The following is a 21783-nucleotide window of genomic DNA, read 5'->3' on the forward strand; positions in this document are numbered from 1 at the left end:
ATTAACTTTGCTTGTCAGAATGTCGAAAAAGGTGATCACATGACCCCCAAAACACTGTCATAAATACAAACCAGTTGCCAAGCATCTGAATTTTGATTATGTGGCAATGTGGATGCTGCAATAGTCATTAAATGTGAAAAATAGTCATAAGTCACTTTTTTCAGTGCCATTGTAACTTTGAACAGTCACTAAATAAATGGTTGTAAGTCACGGAGTACCTGCTGAAATCAATGAAGAACATGTGCAAAGCCTTCCAATGCTATATCTCATAAAGACTTGTCCCTTTAGGAACCCCCAGAAAACCCCTGGACACTCATTCTTTCCCTAACCCTAACCAGAATAATCACTTCTGGAAAATGAAAAGTACCTCCAAATGGCAGACATACCCTTCGCCTCAGTTGAACATATTTAAAAGCATTTTACTGAATTGCAGAAAAATATCTAAAATGAAATATTAAAACTCAATGTCTTTCAACTTTTTTCCGTGCAAGAGAATAGAAAATACAGCTGCAGTCACAACTTTTCGCTTTCCATATTTAGTATTAGCCATTTCTATAACACAGTTAATCTAATAATCAAAATCTAAAATCAAAGTTTCATTTTTTTTTCTGTTAAAGCATAAAGTTCAGAAGCAGTTTCCAAGTGGAAACAAACTGGATATGATCTTTTGTTTAATTAAAGCAGTTAATTTAGCCATTTCTGCCAACTGTTATCACTTTTTTTATCCATTTTTCCATTGTGGGAATTGACATGTCTTTCCATTTTTGTGCTGATAGGATTCTCTCAGTGGTCAATGTATATAACAACAAACTTCCTTTTTTCCAGGTTTTTTATCTAGTAATCCTAAGAGAAAAACTTCTGATTTCAATTTTATATTTAAAATTCTGAATCTTTCTTTTTTTCTTAAATGTTTTCCAAGCCTGTTTTCCTCCCTGCACTCTTTAACATGAGCATCAAGAGGAAACGGAAAGATGAATATCCACAGAAATATTAAGAGTAGTAAAATTTGCCATGCATTTGCTATATTAAGCTTTCATTCACAGATTTGTGAGCCACAATGTCCAGATCATAGAAGAAATTCCAATATAACCTAAAGCAGCAGTCTGGGAGATCTCAGTGGTATCTGTTTCTTGATATGGGTGACCTTGATAGGCTGAAAAAGGCTGACACAAATAGACACTCAGCTGTTCCTTTTACATTCATTTAATATACTTGTATAATTAAACTGCTGTCATAATCAATAGTACCTTACTGGCTCTTTGAACATACGGTAATTATTTTTCATTACAGAATGCTTACTTCAAAATTTGAGGGCTTTTTTCACTTTGTCAAAAAAAATGGAAACATGCCAAGTGAATATTACATTTATAAAAAAACATTTTCGTGCCATTGGAGTACAGTTCTATGAACACATATTGTTTTTGATAACAAACAGTCTTTCTTCTGGACCTGATGTTCCAGGCACACAGAAGAAAACAGTCAGCACTGATGAAATTAGCAACTGAAATATTACTTTCACTGAAATGATTAAACAGTTGGACTCCTTTCTCTTCAGTTTTACATCTTAACCTTTTTAACACAAACACATGCTAAAATTAAAGGACTATCAAAGGACTAAGAGACATGTTTCAACTTATCCAAATTTTTAGTTATATTAATCTTTTTAACCTCAGGCAAGAACATTCACCATTTTCCACTGTGGGAGACTTAGCTCCTTCATTTGTTTTCCAAAAATGTATGTGAGATAAACCTTTTCCATAAAAAAACCCTTAATGTATTCCATAAAAGGTTTGAAGCAAATAATCAACAACGTTTTTTTTCTTTGTGCAATAAAGCTTTTTTTCTCCTGGCAAGTTTATACCTTAGTTGATAATCTACTTTTAGTATAACGTCATTTGTTTTTCATACCTTCACAATTATTTTATTAAACATATTGAGCTATGCATGAACAAATTATGACTTGTGTTTCAAAATATAATTGATAATTGACAGCCATTATTGTGATTTAAAATACATAGTTCTTAATCTTTTAAATACATAATGGATCCTTTCGACTGAAAGAGGTAAGAGAAATTTCATATTGCTTTGTTGCAACCCACCTTATATGCTAAACTGCAATGTCACAAAACTTTAATATGAATAATATGTTTGGAAATATAAATTTTCACACCAAGAGCTTCAGTATCAAATGGTAAAATGGCCACTGCATTTTGAATGCTATTCTGTCCTACAATATGCATAGGACAAAATAGCATTCAAAAGGCAATATGTGTGGCACAATTAATTACAATCATATTCCTTCTGATTTTCTATTTGCATCCCTTCACATTTCAAGAATTGTATTATAATCATCAAAGCAAAAGTCTAACTTTCTCACAAAGGTCATACCTTTTGAGAATACAAAGGTGATTTGTCATTATTTTGGAGGTTTCCCTAGGAAGCCACTAAGCCAATGTTTTAACATTTTTATGTCCGTCTGGTCTAAACAAAGGCACCCAACCAAACACAATTTTATGTCCTTTTTGTTTTAAGCATCAACTATCAAAGCAAGGTTAGGTTTGCTCAGCATTTCAAGTCTTTCAGAACATATACGAGTAGGTGCAATTCCAAAATAGTAGCATCAAATTTTGCTTAAGCAATTTAAGTGCAAAATATTTTGCTATCATTTGGAACTAAGGGGCGTGCATAAGAGCACAAACGTGCCTACCGTTCCTGTCCTATTGTTTTCCTTCGTTATATCCAATTAATATAGTTATTACATACTCATACTCATATATATGCTTATATATTGTATAATTATTTCATGCTTATGCTTATATATACTGTGTGACATAAATAAACAAACAAACAAACAAACAAACAAACTGGCCCCTTAACTACACCCCTCCCCTTTGAATGCCTGCTAGAAGGGGCAATTTCCTAATGGTACGAATATACAATTTGGCTATACAACTTGGCGGTGTTTTGTTGCAAGCCATCTGCATGGAGAAGACATCTGACCTAACTTATATCTCCTTTCTACTTCTTGCAATTCTGACTTTTCGAAAACAGAGGACCTGACAGACAGGAGGAAAGGACTTTTTTGAGTGCTTGCAGAGTAATATAGAGCTTTTAGCTCTTGTTAAGGAGTTGCCTCCAAACTCTCTGCATGGCAAGAGAATGGGGAGCTGCTTCCCAGATCAGGTATGTAGTTTTCCATATGTGTGATACTGTTTATAAACTCAGCTTTAATCCAGAAAACAACCACCCTCACCCTCAGCCCAATTATTTAGGCCTATAGTTAGCCCACAAGTCTTGGGAAGGGAGATTCAATGTCATTAACCAGTCTCTGCAGACATTTTAAAGTTAATATTGTAAACTTTATTAAATGTGCATTTTTGTATTAACAGTTATCCTTTTTAACAGTTGAATAATGAATGTAATAAAATCAGCTTTTATGGTACAAATTGTGGATATAAAACTAATGCAGAGATAAATAGCAATTACTACTTTGAACTGTTAACATCACTTCAGCTAGGCAGCTCCCTATTTTGGGAAGTACTTCGAAAATGCACAGAGATGGTCTGTCTTTCATAAATCATTGAGTCAGTTAAAGGCCTTCACTTAGGCTTTCTAATTCCTATTTACAAATTTTGGGAGAACATGTTCAAATTCTGCAGAGTGGACGCATGTATCAAACAATAAAATGTTCAATAGTTAAATGATACTATCCTCCCAAAATTCCACCTCAAACCGAATTGAAATCTTACCCCACTCCTTGCTTCCCAACCATAAAATTGATTTTATATTAAAACCGTAATATATAAACTTATAATATCAAACATTGTATTAAAAACTCCTGACTGCTCTCGGGGGAAAAAAAAAATCCCATCCTATCCCTCAAACCATCTACACCGATTTTACATTAAATATATCTCCTGATACTTTGATTCTCTCCGTTCCTCCCCTTTAAGTCAAACAGGTAAGAGACCAGTCCTTTTAAAATCCCTTCTGTACTACCGGTATATTCCAGCTCAGCGACATAAAAAACAGATCCCATCAACTTGAGTTCAGCCGCCGTAAAGCAGTTTGAGCAGACGTATGTTGCAATCAAGAGGCGGAGCTGCAGTCTCTGGACAACAGCTGTCAATCACAACCACGCACAAAAGAGCCGGCTTCAAATAGTTTCTTGGGCGGAGCCAGCCGGACCGTACCATTTAACCAGGGGAGAAAAAAGTGTGAAAGGGAGACGGGCCACCTCGACATTTCCCCCTCCTATCCTCAGCGACAGAGTCTTCACTGCCGTAGCAGTGGAGCCATTTTTTATGTTTGATATTCATGCTGCTTCGTCTTTCTGGGAAATCTTTGTGCGATCCAGCAGCCAGAATGCACCACGACGAGGCTAATGTATATTGCACTCCAAAATATGTTGCATTTTGCTACGCCATACGAAATAAATAAATGATGCAATAGCATTTTTGGATTATTATGTGAGGAAGGTGCAACTAAGCACCGACAACTTCCACTTTATTTGCCTCGAATCACCTGGCGGGAAAGAGCAATTCTGCCCATTGGTGGCATTCCTGAATCGCGGCCCTCTTTCTCCCAATGGCTTCACCTCTCATTACTGTGGGACCCTGAGAGGCTGCCACAAAGAGGGGGTCAATTTATTTTCCAAAGCACCAAAGGGCAGGGCAAGAATGGATGGAAGCCAAATCAAGAAAGAAGCAAGCTGGAATTAAGAAGAAACTTCCTAACAGTGAGGACAATTAACCAGTGAAACAATTTGCCTTGAGAAGTTGTGGGTGCTTCATCACTGGAAGTTTTTAAGAAGAGACTGGGCAGTCATTTGTCTGAAATGATGTAGGTAGGGTCTCCAACTTGAGCAGGGGGCTGGACTAGAAGACCTCCAAAGTCCCTTCCAGCGCTATTCCGATTGAGTATAGATTATAGAAGAAGCTGCCCAGAGGAAGTGGAGCCAAGCGGTTGAAAACTCGCCGAGTGCTTCGATTTGCCCAGAGAAGGAGGCGCCGGTCCTGCGTCAGCCAGGGCAAGGCGGGACTTGAGACACTCCCTCGGCCCGCCCTACCGGCCAACGCGCGAGAAAGTCTGCGTTACCGACAGTATCGGACGGGGACTCCCGCAGGCTGTAGTGACCCCAAAAAAGGAGCCGGCTCTTGTGGAGCGCAGAGAAAAAAGCCTGCCCTGCAATCCAGGCTCCACCAGCCGTGCCGAAGAGAGGGGTGGACGGAATGAGCCTTCGGCGGGAGCCCAGCCGGGCACCTTGGCGCGAGTCAAGGGGGATGGCCCGCCACAGCACGGCTTTGCATCTCGTGGCGGGCGGGTGAGTTAAGCCCACGGGCGTCTGAGCAAGACCCGTCGCAGGGATCCTGCGCGTGGGGCTCCGAAGCGCGCCCTCTTGGCCCAGCGGCATTTGCTGCGGCGTGTTCGGCCGAGGCCAAAGCACGTGCTTGCCAGCTAGGTGACCCTCGCAGCCCTGGCCGTCTCTTAATAAGCATGGCGGGGGCTCTGAACACCGCTGTTAAATATTGCTAAAAGTTGCCTGGGCTGTGTGCCGCTGTGAACCAGTGACGTATATATTTTTAGTAAAGGCGAGAAAGTTGCACGAACTTTCGCTAGAGGCCTCTTTCCTTGGACAGTGTGCAAGTAGGCTCACGATCAGTTGTTTTCTTATCTGCATTGCTGCTCAACTTGCGTTATAATCGAGTTAGGATTTGTTGCACATCAGCTTCTCTGTTGGCGAGAGGAGAGTTAAAATGAGCAGGCAGCGACTCTGAAAGACTCCCAGAAATTTCGCTCTCCCCTACTCAAGTGGCAGAGTCAGGATGAATGCTACTGATAGGAAATCTTCCAGAAGTTTTTTTTTTTTAGCCAGAAGTATCCTTTTTCATCCTGCCCTCCTAGCCGTGTTTAGAGACCATGTGTAGGCAGCTTTTCAAGTACCCACCCCTTCTCCATTACTATTGAAATCAATAAAAGATAAATTTATTTTGCCCAACTTAGAGAAGGTTTAAAACTACACCAGTGATGTGGGTGTGATTAAGGTCTAGACAAGATTGGCTATGAAGTCAGTGTACACCTCCCCTATGCCTTCCTGTGACTCTCCCCTATTAACCTATTCTTTGCCGATGAACTGTTTGATTAGCTTCCTGAAAGCAGTCATTTGTAGCTCTGACGGTTCTTCAGAAAGGTTGTGTTTTTATTTAGAGATTTAGAAATGCTAGGAATTGCCCTGAAGCTCAAGAAAAGCTCAACTGGAGCACATGAATGCTCCAAAATGCCAATGTCTTCCAAGGCACAGGGGTACCAGGCACAGAAACCAGAAAGAAGTATGGGTCTCAGGTCAATACAACTGTTTGGAGGAGAAAACTTTGAATTATTTACTTTTATTTTGCAGCATTGCTTAGAGCAATAAACAATGAAAAGTAAGTTGTGAATGCTGTAGAAATGCTGAAAAAGAGGAGAAGATGCATATTTGGAGAAATGTTAAATATGGGGTAGTTTGTGGATGGAGAGGCTATCTGACATGTTGGAATATATGTGTGGAAATTGCATCTATGACTGAATTTTAGAAAAATGCCATTATTGTTATCCCTAGACCAGTGTTTTTCAACTTAAACAACTTTAAGTTGTGGAATCTATTCCCAGAATTCTGGGAGTTGAAGCCCCCACATGGCTTAGTAGATGGAATATTAATTGCCATTTTTGGCAACATGAGTTCCCAATATGACTGCTAGAAAGTTTGTAATGGTGAATCATGCTGATCCAGTTTTCAAGCCGCTGTCACAATCTGCCCTTCTGACCCACCATATTTCTCAGGGGTCCGCAATTAATTTTCCCAAGGGGCCACATGAGAAATTGGGACTGTTATGAAGGGCTGCCACCACTGATGTTCTACTGGCCCCTCCCACCAATGATACCTGCCTCCCTGCTTCTGCCACCCACCTCCACAGGCCGAATGTAGCTCATGGTCTGCCCAAGACTAATATTTCTACTTTGGGAACAAAATCCCATGAGGACTGAAAAGATTTGATTCCCAAAGATAAGTTACCGAATTTTATCAGTGAAAACCAAACATAAACAGAGGGAACTCCTTGATATTTGAGCAGAGGAAAGAGGAGGTGTGGATAGGAAGAATCGGAATAACAGTATTTCAGCATTTTTCAGCAAAGAATCCTCTGAATACAAATAATATTTTTCTGCTATAGAAATTAGTCTGTCTTGTACCGTAGAAACTGTTACCATGGTGCCTATACTCATGTACTACTGTTTCTATTCTCTTTCCAAATAAAAATAATATTGGCCTGCATGACTGGTTTCCTGGTCTGATCTTCCTTGAAAAGCTGAGATGGTTGTTGCCTTACAATTAGAGTTCCTTTATCGTATCTGACTCTAATTCCTGTATTCCAGTTCTGCAGCCACATTTACTTTACATTCAGGTTGCACAAATCCTGACAATAGCTAGGTGACATCCAAGAGACATAGAAAACCCACATTCTTTGCAGTCATCTAGGTTGAAAGGCAAATGATCCTTTGGCAAAATATTGGGGAGGGATTGGATGGAACTTTTTGGCATACCCCAAGACATGTTTTACATGGGAATTAATGGCAGCTTTTCCTGTGGCTGATGACATTGGGCAGGACTCGAACTACTATCACTTTCCTTTGTGTCGTGCAATTCAGGTAGTCCTTGATTTACTACCACAATTGGGATGGGAATTTCTGTCACCAAGTGAGGTGGTTGTTCAGTGAGTGACATCCAAATTTGATACTTTTTGCCATAGTCATTAAAAGAATCCTGTGGTCATTAACCAAATCCAGTTTCCCTCATTGACTTTGTCAGAAGACAGCTGGGAAGGTTAAAAGCAGTGATTACATGACCACAGGAACCTGCAACCAGTGTAAATATATGTTGGTTAACAAGTGCCTGAATGCTGCAGAGGTCATAAGTGCAAGGACCTATTGTAAATCACTTTTTTGAGCACTATTGTAACTTCAAACAGTTGCTAAACAAATAATCATACGTTGACCACTACCCATAGAACTCTACTGTGAATGCATATTAAGAGCATATTGTAGGGGAAGAATGGTTTATGCTGAAATGATTTCCTACAGCTCTGGAGAAGGAAGCATGGCAAAGAGATTGTGTGGGCGAGTCTATTTCTCCACTAGTAGCTGATTATAGTTTTATTGAAAAGCTGCCCTTGTATCTTGCTACTCTCTGTGCTTTGCACTGGCTGGTATCTGAAAAAAACATTTCAGTACTGCATAGTTAATTATAATTTCTCAGTATAACTTCCCATTATATTGAGGAAAAGAACAAAGAATGCTGTGAAACTTTATAGACTAATAAAGGTATGAAGGTGCTGCAGAATTCCTTTCCTGGAAGTATTTAATCAGATGCTATTGTAGATTCCATAGTAGGAGATATCTGTACTAGATAGGATGGGACTAGATTTTTTTTTTTTGTTTACATTTATATCCCGCCCTTCTCCGAAGACTCAGGGCGGCTTACAATGTATAGGGCAATAGTCTCATTCTATTTGTATATTTTTTACAAAGTCAACTTATTGCCCCCCCAACAATCTGGGTCCTCATTTTACCTACCTTATAAAGAGTGGAAGGCTGAGTCAACCTTGGGCCGGGCTCGAACCTGCAGTAATTGCAGGCTTTGTGTTCTAATAACAGGCTTCTCTGTAGCCTGAGCTATCCCGGCCCTGGAACTTTAAGGTCTCTTCTAACCCTTACTTGATATGATTTTTTTGATGGTTTTGATGTAGTAAATTAATATACAATAGCTGCTCCTCTAGGTAGGACTTGGCACTGAATTGTTCATATTATGCTACTATCCTGGCCAAGATTAATTTAGGTGCAGGTGACCAATTTACATTACATGTAATCCTCAACTTACAACCACAATTGAGCCTAACATTTCTGTTGCTAAGTGAGACATTTGTTAAGTGAGTTTTGCCCCATTTTACGACCTTGTTTGCCACATTTGTTAAGTGAATCACTGCAGTTGTTAAAATTAATAACACAGTTGTTAAGTGAATCTGGCTTCCCCATTGGCTGCCTTTCAGAAGGTTTGCAAAAGGTGATCACATGACCCAGGGCACTGCAATCGTCATAAATACGAGTCAGTTGCCAAGTGTCTGAATTTTGATCACGTGGCCATGGCGATGCTACAGCTGTCATAAAAGTGAGAAACGGTCACTATTTTCAGTGCTGTAGTCACTTTGAATGGTCACTAAATGAACCATTGTAAGTTGAGGACTACCTGTATTACAAATTTTAAAAACGCTTTCCCAGGATGATTTTTTTCTCTCTCCATCTTTTCACAGGATCCCAAGTTGATTTTTCTGTTATCTGGCTTAGAGCTACCTTTTGGACTTGACGCAGTCTCTGTCCAAACTGCAGCCTTATGCAATATTCATTGTTGATGACCCTGGAAATCAGGGGGTTTTTTTGGTCTTACGGTGCTATATTAAAAAGAAAAGAGCCTGGTTCCCTACATTAATTAAAATACAGATTAGAATCTTATTCAACCAAAAATAATGGGATGGGTTACAGTTTTTTCCCTTTTTTCACATGTTGCTAGTTACATATATACAGATGTGTACAATACCCAACTTGTGAATTGAACCCTCCTTAAAGTCCTTGGATCAAAGCAGGGCCCTTTGGGGTTTCTTTAGATCCCATAATTATGAAATGGTAAGAGATCGCAGTCGGTCCCCGGGAGTTATGCCTTTTGCCCTAAACCCCTTGGTCTTCCTGGTTTCATTCTGCCTATGAAAATGCATGTTCTCAGATGATACATTAGAAAAAGATTATGACTAATTTGCTATCTCATGACTGCAGTCTTTCCTTCCTTGTTTTATGAAGGACGTGCTTTCTCTCTTGCCTTTTGCCTCCTTCAGTGAGATTTTCCCTGTCCCCTTCTTGGATATTATACCCTCATCTCACCTATACATGCATTCTGTCCCTCCTGAAAATGCTTTGCCTTTGCCTCAATATTCTTCAGTCCAATAGCCTATTTCACCTCTTTGACCACATCAGTGTTGTTACTTTTGGTTCCATGATTGGCCACTCATTCCTTGCTCACTAAAGGAATGGTGAGAAAATGTGCAGTCCAGATTTTATTCCATGCAATTACATTTTCTTGCCATTTCTTTTTCTCTCTGGAGCCAGCTTGCAGAGCCAGCTTAATGGAGGCTGCTCCTATAACTGCTGTTCCTTCTTCCTGCCATTCTTCTGCTAATAATCTTCTTCAAGGTATTGGTTACCACTTTTAAAGCGCTCCATGGCTTAGGGTACTTACGGGACCGCCTGCTGTTACCTTATGCCTCCCACCGACCCGTACGCTCACACAGAGAGGGTCTTCTCAGCGTGCCATCCGCCAAGCAATGTCAGCTGGCGGCCCCCAGGGGAAGGGCCTTCTCTGTTGGAGCACCTACCCTCTGGAACGAACTTCCCCCTGGTTTGCGTCAACTACCTGACCTTTGGGCCTTTCGCCGTGAATTGAAAACACACTTGTTTATTCAAGCGGGACTGGCTTAACTTTTTAAACTTTTTAAATTTTTTGAATTTTAATAATTTTAACTGGGGTATTTTATTTCTGGGTCAAATTTGACGGTTTTAATTTTCAGCCAATAATATGTTATTTTAACTGTTGTTTTAATTTGTATATTGCACTGTTTTAATCTGGCAGTACACCGCCCTGAGTCCTTCGGGAGAAGGGCGGTATAAAAATCTAAATAATAAATAAATAATAAATAAATAAATAATAGGGAGGCAGATGACTACAGAGGGGCCGTGGTGGCTCAAGGCTATAAGAAGCCTGTTATTAAAACCAGCTGCCTGCAATTACTGCAGGTTCAAGCCCCACCAGGTCCAAGGTTGACTCAGCCTTCCATCCTTTATAAGGTAGGTAAAATGAGGACCCAGATTGTTGGGGGGGCAATAAGTTGACTTTGTAAATATACAAATAGAATGAGACTATTGCCTTACACACTGTAAGCCGCCCTGAGTCTTCGGAGAAGGGCGGGATATAAATGTAAACAAAAAAAAGGGGGGGGAAGGTTAGAGAGTCAGCAAGGGTTCCCCATACTGCCAGAGATAATGGCATTAACAAGTTTTGTCTTAGAGTGTTAAAAAATATCCAGCAGTTATAGAAGCCCAAATTATAGTGAAGTACAAAAAAAGTTGTACGAACTTAAAAAGTAATTTCTAAACCTGATTTTTTTTTTATAAACATAGAATAGAATAGATTTTTTTATTGGCCAAGTGTGATTGGACACACAAGGAATTTGTCTTGGTGCATATGCTCTCAGTGTACATAAAAGAAAAGATATGTTCATCAAGGTACAACATTTACAACACAAGCAGATGAATGTAAACCTACCCAATTGCTAGTTAACAAGGCTTTTTCTTAGCAAATCACAAGATGAAGTTGAGTGTTATGATTAAGAAGCCGGACTAGAAACTGTGAGATTGTGAATTCTATTTTTACCTTGGGCATGAAACACAGCTGAGTGATTTGGGGGCAGTCTCTCTTTTACACCAACCTACATCACAGAATTGTTTATTTATTTATTTATTTATTTATTTATTTAATCAAATTTGTATACCGCCCTATCTCCCGAAGGACTCAGGGCGGTTCACAGGCCAATAAAAAACATATAAATACAGATTAAGATCACAATTAAAAAACTTATTCTAAAGCCAAATTAATTAAAAATGATATAAATACTAAAACCAATTGAAATCAATATAAATTTAAAACCTAGTCCAGTCCTGCGCAAATGAATAAATATGTTTTAAGCTCGCGGCGGAAGGTTTGGAGGTCCGGAAGTTGACGAAGTCCTGGGGGGAGTTCGTTCCAGAGGGTGGGAGCCCCACAGAAGGCCCTTCCCCTGGGTGTCGCCAGACGACACTGCCTAGCTGACGGCACCCTGAGGAGTCCCTCTCTGTGAGAGCGCACGGGTCGGTGAGAGGTATTCGGTAGCAGTAGGCGGTCCCGTAAGTAACCCGGCCCTATGCCATGGGGCGCTTTAAAGATGGTTACCAAAACCTTGAAGCGCCCCCGGAAGGCCACAGGTAGCCAGTGCAGTCTGCGCAGGATAGGTGTCACGCGGGAGCCACGGGGGGCTCCCTCTATCACCCGCGCAGCCGCATTCTGAACTAACTGCAGTCTCCGGATGCCCTTCAAGGGGAGCCCCATGTAGAGAGCATTGCAGTAATCCAGGCGAGGCGTCACGAGGCGTGGTGACCGTGCATAGGGCATCCCGGTCTAGAAAGGCGCAACTGGCGCACCAGGCGAACCTGGTAAAAGCTCTCCTGGAGCGGCCGTCAAATGATCTTCAAAAGACAGCCGTTCATCCAGGAGGGCGCCCAAGTTGCGCACCCTCTCCATCGGGGCCAATGACTCGCCTCCAACAGTCAGCCGTGGACTCAGCTGACTGTGCGGGATGCCGGCATCCACAGCCACTCTGTCTTGGAGGATTGAGCTTGAGCCTGTTTCTCCCCATCCAGACCCGTCGGCTTCCAGACACCGGGACAGCACTTGATAAGCCGTTGGGGTGGCCCGGTGTGGAAAAGTACAGCTGGGTGTCATCAGCGTACAGCTGGTACCTCACACGAAGCCACTGATGATCTCACCCAGCGGCTTCATATAGATGTTGAACAGAAGGCGAGAGAATCGACCCTGCGGCACCCACAAGTGAGGCGCCTCGGGCCGACCTCTGCCCCTGTCAACACCGTCTGCGACCGATCGGAGAGATGGGAGGAGAACCACCGATAAGCGGTGCCTCCACTCCCAACCCTCCAACCGGCGCAGCAGGATACCATGGTCGATGGTATCAAAAGCCGCTGAGAGGTCTAATAGGACCAGGGCAGAGGAACAACCCCTATCCTGGCCCTCAGAGATCATCCACCAACGCGACCAAAGCCGTCTCAGTGCTGTAACCGGGCGGAAACCGGACTGGAGCAGGTCTAGATAGACAGTTTCATCCAGGTGTAAGGGAAACTGATATGCCACCATACTCTCTACAACCTTCGCGCGGCGGGTTGGAGACCGGACGATAATTACCTAAAACAGCGGGTCAGGAAGGCTTCTTGAGGAGGGTCTCACCACCGCCTCTTTCAAGGCGGCGGAAGACTCCCTCCACCAAAGAAGCACTCGTAATTGCCTGGAGCCAGCCTCGTGTCACCTCCTGGTGGCCAGCACCAACCAGGAGGGGCACGGGTCCAGTAAACATGTGGTGGCATTCAACCTACCCAACAACCTGTCCATGTCCTCGGGAGCCACAGGGTCAAACTCATCCCATACAATGTCACCAAGACCACCCTCAGACACCTACCCTGAGTCACCGCAATTTTGGTCCAGACCGTCCCGGTTGAACGATTTTATCGTATAGATAACCGTTAAACTCCTCAGCACGTCCCTGTAACGGGTCATCCCGCTCCCTCTGATGAAGGAGGGAACGGGTCACCCGAAACAGGGCGGCTGGGCGGTTATCTGCCGACGCAATGAGGGAGGAGCAACGCCTCGCTTCCCTCAATGCCACTAGGTAAGTCCTATTATAGGACTTCACTAGTGTCCGATCAGCCTCCGAACGGCTAGACCTCCAGGAACTCTCTAGGCGTCTTCTCCGGCGCTTCATCCCCCTCAGCTCCTCGGAGAACCAAGGAGCTGGTTGGGACCTGCGCCGGGTCAGAGGCCGCAAAGGCACGACACGGTCTAAGGCCCCCGCCGCGGCCCGTTCCCAGGCCGCAACAAGTTCCTCAACCGTGCCGTGAGCCAGACCCTCAGGAAATGGCCCAAGCTCCGTCCGGAACCTCTCCGGGTCCATCAGGCGCCTGGGACGGAACCAACGTATTGGCTCCGTCTCCCTGCGGTGTTGAATGGCGGTCAGAAAGTCCAGGCGAAGGAGAGAGTGATCTGACCATGACAAAGGTTCAATGACTATTTCCTTCAAATCCAGATCTCTCAACCACTGACCAGAGATAAAAATCAGGTCCAGAGTGCCACCCCCAATGTGAGTAGGGCAACAATTGCACAACAATTGTTAATTGTTGTGCAAAAAAATAAGAGGAAAAAGCATTCTGTGTACCATATTGAATTATACAAGATAAAGTTGGGATATAAATATTTATACTTATACAAGATAGCAAAAGCTGCATTATTGCCTGAACGTAGTCAATTCCATAGTACATATGGCCAAAGACTGAACAAAAAGAAGATTATTTATTGGACTACTACTGATTATTTACTGGGGTAAAGAACAGTTGCCAAAGTGCACAGTAGCAGAAATCCTGCAAGCTGTGGCAAGACATGCAGGCAGCAAAATAAAGCTTGCTGAGCAATTTCTAGAAGCAAAGTTCACGAGTTTGGGTCTTCTCCCCCCATTTGGCATCTGCTTGGAACCATGGAGCCAAGACGTCAGCATGTTAATCAACTGCAAATCTGGAAGCTGACGCATATTAATACAGCAGAGCAGTCCATGGAGAAAATAAAAATATAGGAGAGAGATGAAAATAGTGAGAGCTGTTGTGTCAGTCCTGCTGGACATAATCACACATACGGTATTCCTACTTTCCCAATCAGTTTTATTTTGATTATCATTCTTAACTGAAATGTCTGATCTCTTCAAAGAATAAGATGCTTTAAATACAGATGCATTAATTGAGCGTGCAGTCAGAATAAAATGAGGGATTCTTGATTCTTCATCTCAAATTACCTTTGGTAACAGAAGTTTATTGTTCTTTTGGTTAATATGCCAAACAATGAATGACTACATTTTCTACTGGACATAATATATAGCAGGTATATTTTTGTCCCTAAATATATGCTCAATCAAAAGTTCCAGCCAATTCTGACAATTTTGGGTGGGTGTGGGTGTGGGTGTAAATAAGCTAAAGACTGTCTCCCTTGATTGGTGAACCATGTTGATTGCGCATTTCTTTTCTGTACTCCCACAGATTAGGTGGAACAGCAGGAGCCATTTTGACTTGCCCATTGGAAGTGGTGAAGACCCGCCTACAGTCCTCCACCTTGGCCCCAAGACCTGTTTGCCTACCTGCAGTACAGTTGCAAGGAGTGAATGGAACATTTGTCCGCCCAGGACTCCCCAGGATTGGCTTTCTTGAACTACTAAGGTGAACAATGTGGGAGAACAGATCTGTGTTACATGCAATGGTGGGATTCAAATAATTTAACAACTATTCTCTGCCCTAATGACCGGCTAGGAGCAAAAATGGACTGCAGGGGATGTGGGACGTGCCGCCTCCCCGCCCCCCGTTTTGGGCCTAGTAGGCCTCCCTGCAGCCTCCTGGGAGTGAAAACGGGCTCTGGGGGGCCCAGGCTGCACCCTCCGCATCCCATTTTTGGCCTAGTAGACCTCCCTGCACTTACTTGGGAGCCAAAATGGGGTGCAGGGGGACTCCTGGAAGGGGAGGGGAGGGGCCAGCCAGCAGTTTAACTACCAGTTCATCCGAACGGGCTGAATCCCACCACTGGTTACATGGGAAGCCTTGCTGATGTTCTCAGAAATTTCCAACTCTCCTCTACTTTGAAAGACAAAACAGAAAGTAATGTGCTCATTTACTCCTTTCTGAACAGAATCATTCTAGAGAAGGAAGGTGTTCGCTCCCTGTTTCAAGGCCTGGGACCTAATCTTATTGGAGTTGCTCCTTCCAGGTAAGATGGTTTGATGGAACAGGTAGTTTAATGATCCAAGCATAACTTTACAGAGCTTCTCATTGTAAGCACCTACATATTATCAGAAGGTTCAGGTCCTTTTGATGCATGGCATCAGTGGACTTTAAAAAAGCCCATCATGGCCTTTGTATTGTTTTTTTGGTTTGTCATCCAAATTCAACTTGCTTGGTTCTTGAGATGCAATTTCCCCTTTCTGCTTCTAGGGCCATTTATTTTGCTGCCTATTCGGGAGCTAAGGAGAGACTCAACACGGTGCTTATGCCAGAGTCCAAGAAAGTTCACATGATTTCAGCAGCCTGTGCAGGTAAATTAATATCCCATGCATACAAATATGTGTTGCCACTAATCATAAATGCCCTACACTTAGTGTACGATCAGTATATACATCAGTATACATCAACCTTTCTCCACCTTTTTACCTGGGAAGATCCTTTGAAATAATGTTCAGGTCTTAAGGATTTTTATAATCAATGTTTTATTTTGGCCCCGTTGACTTTTCTTCATCTGCTGCCTGCAGGTATCACATCCGCCACTTTGACCAATCCTATCTGGTTAGTGAAGACTAGGATGCAACTGGAGCGCAGGTAAGGGCAGTGGGAAATGCACCTGTCCAGGATCCCTTTTGATCCCAATATGCATTGCCTAGATCATTTCCAGGCATCATAAAAAACCCCAGCTTTTAAAACAACTAACTGCAAACGTAAAAGAAGAAAGGGGATTTGTCAACTGTTACAACTAATCAGAGTACAAATACAGGTAGTCCTTGACTTACGACCACAATTGAGCCCAAAATTTCTGTTGCTAACTGAGAGAGTTGTTAAGTGAATTTTGCCCCATTTTACAACCTTTCTCGCCACAGTTGTTAAGTGACTCACTGCAGTGGTTAAGTTAGTAACACGGTTGTTAAATGAATTTGTCTTCCTCATTGACTTTACTTGTAGGAAGGCCGCAGACGCGGAGACACTGCAACTCTCATAAATATGCATTAGTTGCCAAGTGTCCAAATTTTGATCACTTGACGAAGCTGCAACAAACTGTCATAAGACCTTTTTTCAGTGCCATTGTAACTTTGAATGGTCACTAAATGAACTATTTTAAATCGAGGACTACCTGTAGACTATCCTGCGCTTAAGCACAACATTCAGAGTCCGAGGAGCTCCAGCCTTTTTTTTTTATTATTTTCCTTAAAGTTGCAGACAAATGCTTGAATGCCTTAGGCATTTCAGAAGCTCAATAACGCATACGTTCCATGGTTAAAATTTCAATTCTTGCAGAGCCCCCCCCGTGGCTCCTGAGGTCTACATTATGTAAAATACCGTGTTTCTCCAAAAAGAAGACGGGGTCTTGTTTTCTTTTGACCCGCGAAAAAACAGCTAGGCCTTCTTTTTGGAGGGTTCTAATTATTGACTCACCTTGCGGTGGTGGCACCGACAGCCCCACCCAGCAGGAGCTCGCTGCTGGCCCACTTCTTCTGCAGCTGCTTGCCCCAGCCTTCGTTTTACCTTCAGATACCTGCCGGAAGGCATCTGCAGCTGACACAGAGGCCGGTATGTGAGTAGCGGCAAGCGGCTGCAGAAGAAGGCAAGGCAGGTGTCGGGGTGTGCAAGGCCTGGTAAATAGGCCAGCTCCACCCACCCCCATCCCCACTCTAGCTTATTTTTCACTTATGTGCCTCGCCCCACCCCTTGCACCCCAGTGTGGGCAGGGTCGTAATTAGGGCTGATTTTGTGGGTAGGGCTTAATTTGATTGCATGCACTCAAAAACGTGATATGGCTTCTTTTCAAGGTGGGTTGTCTTTTTGGAGAAACACAGTAGTAAAAACTGTAGCAATTACACCAGTTTGGTATAGTAGTTAAGGTGCTGGTCTAGAAGCCAGAAGACTGTGGGTTCAAATCCTACCTTAGCCATGAAAGCCAGCTAGGTGACTGGGCGAGTCACTTTTTCTCAGCCCAACTCACCTTCCTGGGTTGTTGTGGAGAAAATAGGAGGAGTAAGGAGTATTATGTTCATAGCCTTGAGTTATTTATAAAACTAATTCAGTTGGGATAGAAATCTAAATAAATAAAATCTTCCAAAACTGGTTATTTTTTAAAATTGCTTGATTTGTCTGATTTAAATGTTGCAGAATGTAGGTGTTTGAATTCAAGTTTTAGCTGCAGCATTATTTATTTATTTATTTATTAATTATTTAAATTTTTATACCGCCCTTCTCCCGAAGGACTCAGGGCGGTTCACAGCCAGATAAAATACAATAATACTACAATATAAATACAATTAAAATACAATTAAAAAACTTATTCAATTGGCCGAGATTAAAATTTAGAATAAATAATAAAAACTCATTAAAACCCATTAATTAAAAAACTAACCCAGTCCTGCGCAGATGAATAAGTGAGTTTTAAGCTCGCGACGAAAGGTTCGGAGGTCCGGAAGTTGACGGAGTCCTGGGGGGAGTTCATTCCAGAGGGCGGGAGCCCCCACAGAGAAGGCCCTTCCCCTGGGTGTCGCCAGACGACACTGTCGCGCCGACGGCACCCTGAGGAGTCCCTCTCTGTGAGAGCGCACGGGTCGGTGAGAGGTATTCGGTAGCAGTAGGCGGTCCCGTAGATAACCCGGCCCTATGCCATGGAGCGCTTTAAAGACGTTCACCAACACCTTGAAGCGCACCCGGAAGGCCACAGGTAGCCAGTGCAGTCTGCGCAGGATAGGTGTCACGCGGGAGCCACGAGGGGCTCCCTCTATCACCCGCGCAGCCGCATTCTGGACTAACTGAAGCCTCCGGATGCCCCTCAAGGGAGCCCCATGTAGAGAGCATTGCAGTAATCCAGGCGAGGCGTCACGAGGCGTGGTGACTGTGCACAAGGCATCCCGGTCTAGAAAGGCGCAACTGGCGCACCAGGCGAACCTGGTGGAAAGCTCTCCTGGAGGCGGCCGTCAAGTGGTCTTCAAAGACAGCCGTTCATCCAGGAGAACACCCAAGTTGCGCATCCTCTCCATCGGGGCCAATGACTCGCTCCCAACAGTCAGCCGTGGACTCAGCTGACTGTGCGGGATGCCGGCATCCACAGCCACTCCGTCTTGGAGGATTGAGCTTGAGCCTGTTTCTCCCCATCCAGACCCGTCGGCTTCCAAGCACCGGGACAGCACTTGATAGCTTCATTGGGGTGGCCGGTGTGGAAAAATACAGCTGGGTGTCATCAGCGTACAGCTGGTACCTCACACGAAGCCACTGATGATCTCACCCAGCGGCTTCATATAGATGTTGAACAGAAGGCGAGAGAATGGGCCCTGCGGCATCCCACAAGTGAGGCGCGGGTGACCTCTGCCCGTCAACACCGTCTGCGACGGTCGGAGAGATAGGAGGAGAACCACCGATAAACGGTGCCTCTCACTCCCAATCCCTCCAACCGGCGCAGCAGGATACCATGGTCGATGGTATCAAAAGCCGCTGAGAGGTCTAATAGGACCAGGGCAGAGGAACAACCCCTATCCCTGGCCCTCCAGAGATCATCCACCAACGCGACCAAAGCCGTCTCAGTGCTGTAACCGGGCCGGAAGCCGGACTGGAACGGGTCTAGATAGTGACTATATCTCTCAAGTCCAGATCCTTCAACCACTGACCAGAGATGAAAATCAGGTCCAGTGTGCCTCCCCCGATGTGAGTGGGGCCATCCACTACTTGAGTCAGGTCCAGGGCCGTCATGGAAGCCATGAACTCCTGAGCTACTGTCGATGACGAGCCAGCAGATGGCAAGTTAAAGTCCCCCATGACTAAAAGTCTGGGGGTCTCCACTGCCACCCCGGCAAGCACCTCCAGGAGCTCGGGCAGGGCGGCTGTCACGCAGCAAGGAGCCAGGTACGTGACCAGCAAGCCCATCTGACACCTATGACCCCACCTCACAAAGAGGGATTCACAAAGAGGGGACAGACCTCAGCCTCGGCTCCGGCCTCCTCTCCCACCGTGGCCTCACCACGCCCATCACCGATGGGGCTGCCAGATACCGGACGCCGCTGGACAGGCGCCTCGCAGCCCATTAGATACCCATTTTAAGAATTGAAAAAGCATTGACAATACGAAGCAAAATATTTCCTTCCTTTCTTTAGGGGCAGAAACGAGAGGTGCACCAGTGGCCTTCAGTGTGCCATGCGTGTCTACTACAGAGAAGGTCTGCGTGGCTTTTACCGCGGGGTTACTGCCTCCTATGCTGGTGTCACTGAAACAATGATCCACTTTGTGCTTTACGAGGCTTTGAAGCAGCGACTCAGGGAACATCAGCTGCTCTTGACTCCATCAGTTGTCTTATCACCCAGTGGCCAAGACTTCTGCGGGCTGATGGCAGCAGCGGCTGTCTCTAAAACATGTGCTTCGTGCATTGCCTATCCACATGGTGAGTTGCTCTGAGCTTCCCCACTCTCTGTTGAACCCATCTGGCCATAACGAGCTTCCTGCCATCTTTACACTCGTTTTCTGTTTTATTTTCCATAGAGGTTGTTCGGACACGGCTACGTGAGGAGGGATATCGTTATCGCTCCTTTGTGCAAACTCTCCAGCTTGTGGCCAGAGAAGAAGGCCCCTTGGCTCTTTATCGTGGACTTTCAGCTCATCTTCTTCGTCAGATCCCCAATGCTGCAATCGTTATGGTTACCTACGAGCTGATTATTCACTTGGCAACCAAAATGTGATACCTTTCTATTCTTGCCAGGTGGCTTAAGCTGTTAAAGGCTTTGAAGGGTATCGTGGTTTAATGGGTGCACTTCCCCATTCCATTACAGCATATAAACCCTGTAAGAAAAGCCTAAAAAGTTGGGAGCCTTCTGTAATGAAGGCTCGGTAAGTGAAAGGCATGTTCAGCTGCTCTTGGCCTTTATCAGACATTTAAAGGCATGGACAAAAGAGCACATACAGATCACAAACCAGGACAGGTGTGGAATTTACTGTTTCGAAGAAAACATCTCTGGCTGAATGCTTCCAAGGTCTCACAAGCCAGATGATCAATAGGCCCATCATGTGGTTTAGTGCACTGAAAGTGTTATGCTGCACTCTTCGTAGGGCTGGAAGTAATCTGTGTCAACTGAGTGGGAAAATAGTTTTTAAGAAAAGCAGTACAAAGAAGACTGGACATTTTATTGGAAGGAGATTAGTAATTTGGATCTCAAAATGGAACGCTCCATCAGTATCGGCCAGTGATAAGACCTTTACAGATACAGCAATGATTCTGTTTTGAACCTACCAGAATAGCAAGTTGCTTATCCTCTAGGCAGGAGTCCACAACCCTTGGGCTGCAGCTCACTACCAGGTCACCGGCCATTCAGAACCGGGCTGTGCAAGCAGCAGGTGAGTGTGCGCATGCCCACACGAAGTGCCATTTTGCATTAGTGGTGGACGCTCACCCTCGTGCACAAAGCAACATTAGCCCAGCAGCGTGTGCATGTGCCTGCCTCTCATGCAAATGGTGCTTCATGCACTCTCACCTGCATACAGCTTGGAACCATCTCCTCCCCCGCTGCCAGTTTGCCAAGCTGGAAAGGTTGGGGACCGCTGCTCTAAAGGTTGGTGGGGTACTTGTGCCTTCCCACTTCATGTTTTTCTCCACTTTTATAGGAAACATAGCGACATTAAGGACTGCAACATAAGTTCCTTGAGATAATGCTGTTCATGGACTACCTTTTGTGTTTATCTTCTCAGTGTCAGGCCTGGAAACCATATTAGACTTTAGGGTTTACGCAGAAGAGGTATTTCTGGAACCCTGACACTCAGGCTTTGTTTACATTTCTTGATTTGTAGATTTTAACCTCCCTAACTGGAAGGTTAAAAAAAAATCAAGTGGAGAAGAAATATGTTGGCAGCTATTCAGACTTCTCCATGTGGGAGAGAGTTGTACAATGTTGGTGGAGAGAATATTCTGAAATCGGACTCTAGCACACCCTCCAGTTGAAAGCTTGTGCTTGGATTTCTGTCTGTATAAGATTTTAAAAAATGCAAAAAAGAGTTATGAATAAAACTGCAGTTTTGAGAGTTCATACGCACTGTGACATATTTTAAGAAATGGAACCAGGCTTTAAG

General features: G+C 44.0%; 1 protein-coding gene across 2 annotated transcripts; it reads left to right on the plus strand.

Moving 5' to 3' along the window:
* The first annotated feature begins 2799 nt into the window (after positions 1-2799).
* Positions 2800-21740, plus strand: LOC131190094 (solute carrier family 25 member 36-A-like). Of its 2 annotated transcripts, none has more exons than XM_058167036.1 (7): positions 2800-3183; positions 14980-15156; positions 15620-15697; positions 15922-16022; positions 16236-16302; positions 19824-20107; positions 20206-21740. In XM_058167036.1, exons 1-7 carry the CDS (start codon positions 3149-3151, stop codon positions 20400-20402), a joined length of 939 nt encoding a protein of 312 aa, XP_058023019.1. In that variant the 5' UTR covers positions 2800-3148; the 3' UTR covers positions 20403-21740. The 2 variants fall into 2 exon arrangements, with proteins under 2 accessions (XP_058023019.1, XP_058023018.1); XM_058167035.1 differs by lacking the exon at positions 2800-3183 and adding an exon at positions 4238-5323.
* The last annotated feature ends 43 nt before the right edge of the window (positions 21741-21783 follow it).

This window comes from Ahaetulla prasina, chromosome 2 (assembly GCF_028640845.1).
Source record: "Ahaetulla prasina isolate Xishuangbanna chromosome 2, ASM2864084v1, whole genome shotgun sequence".
NCBI lineage: Eukaryota > Metazoa > Chordata > Lepidosauria > Squamata > Colubridae > Ahaetulla > Ahaetulla prasina.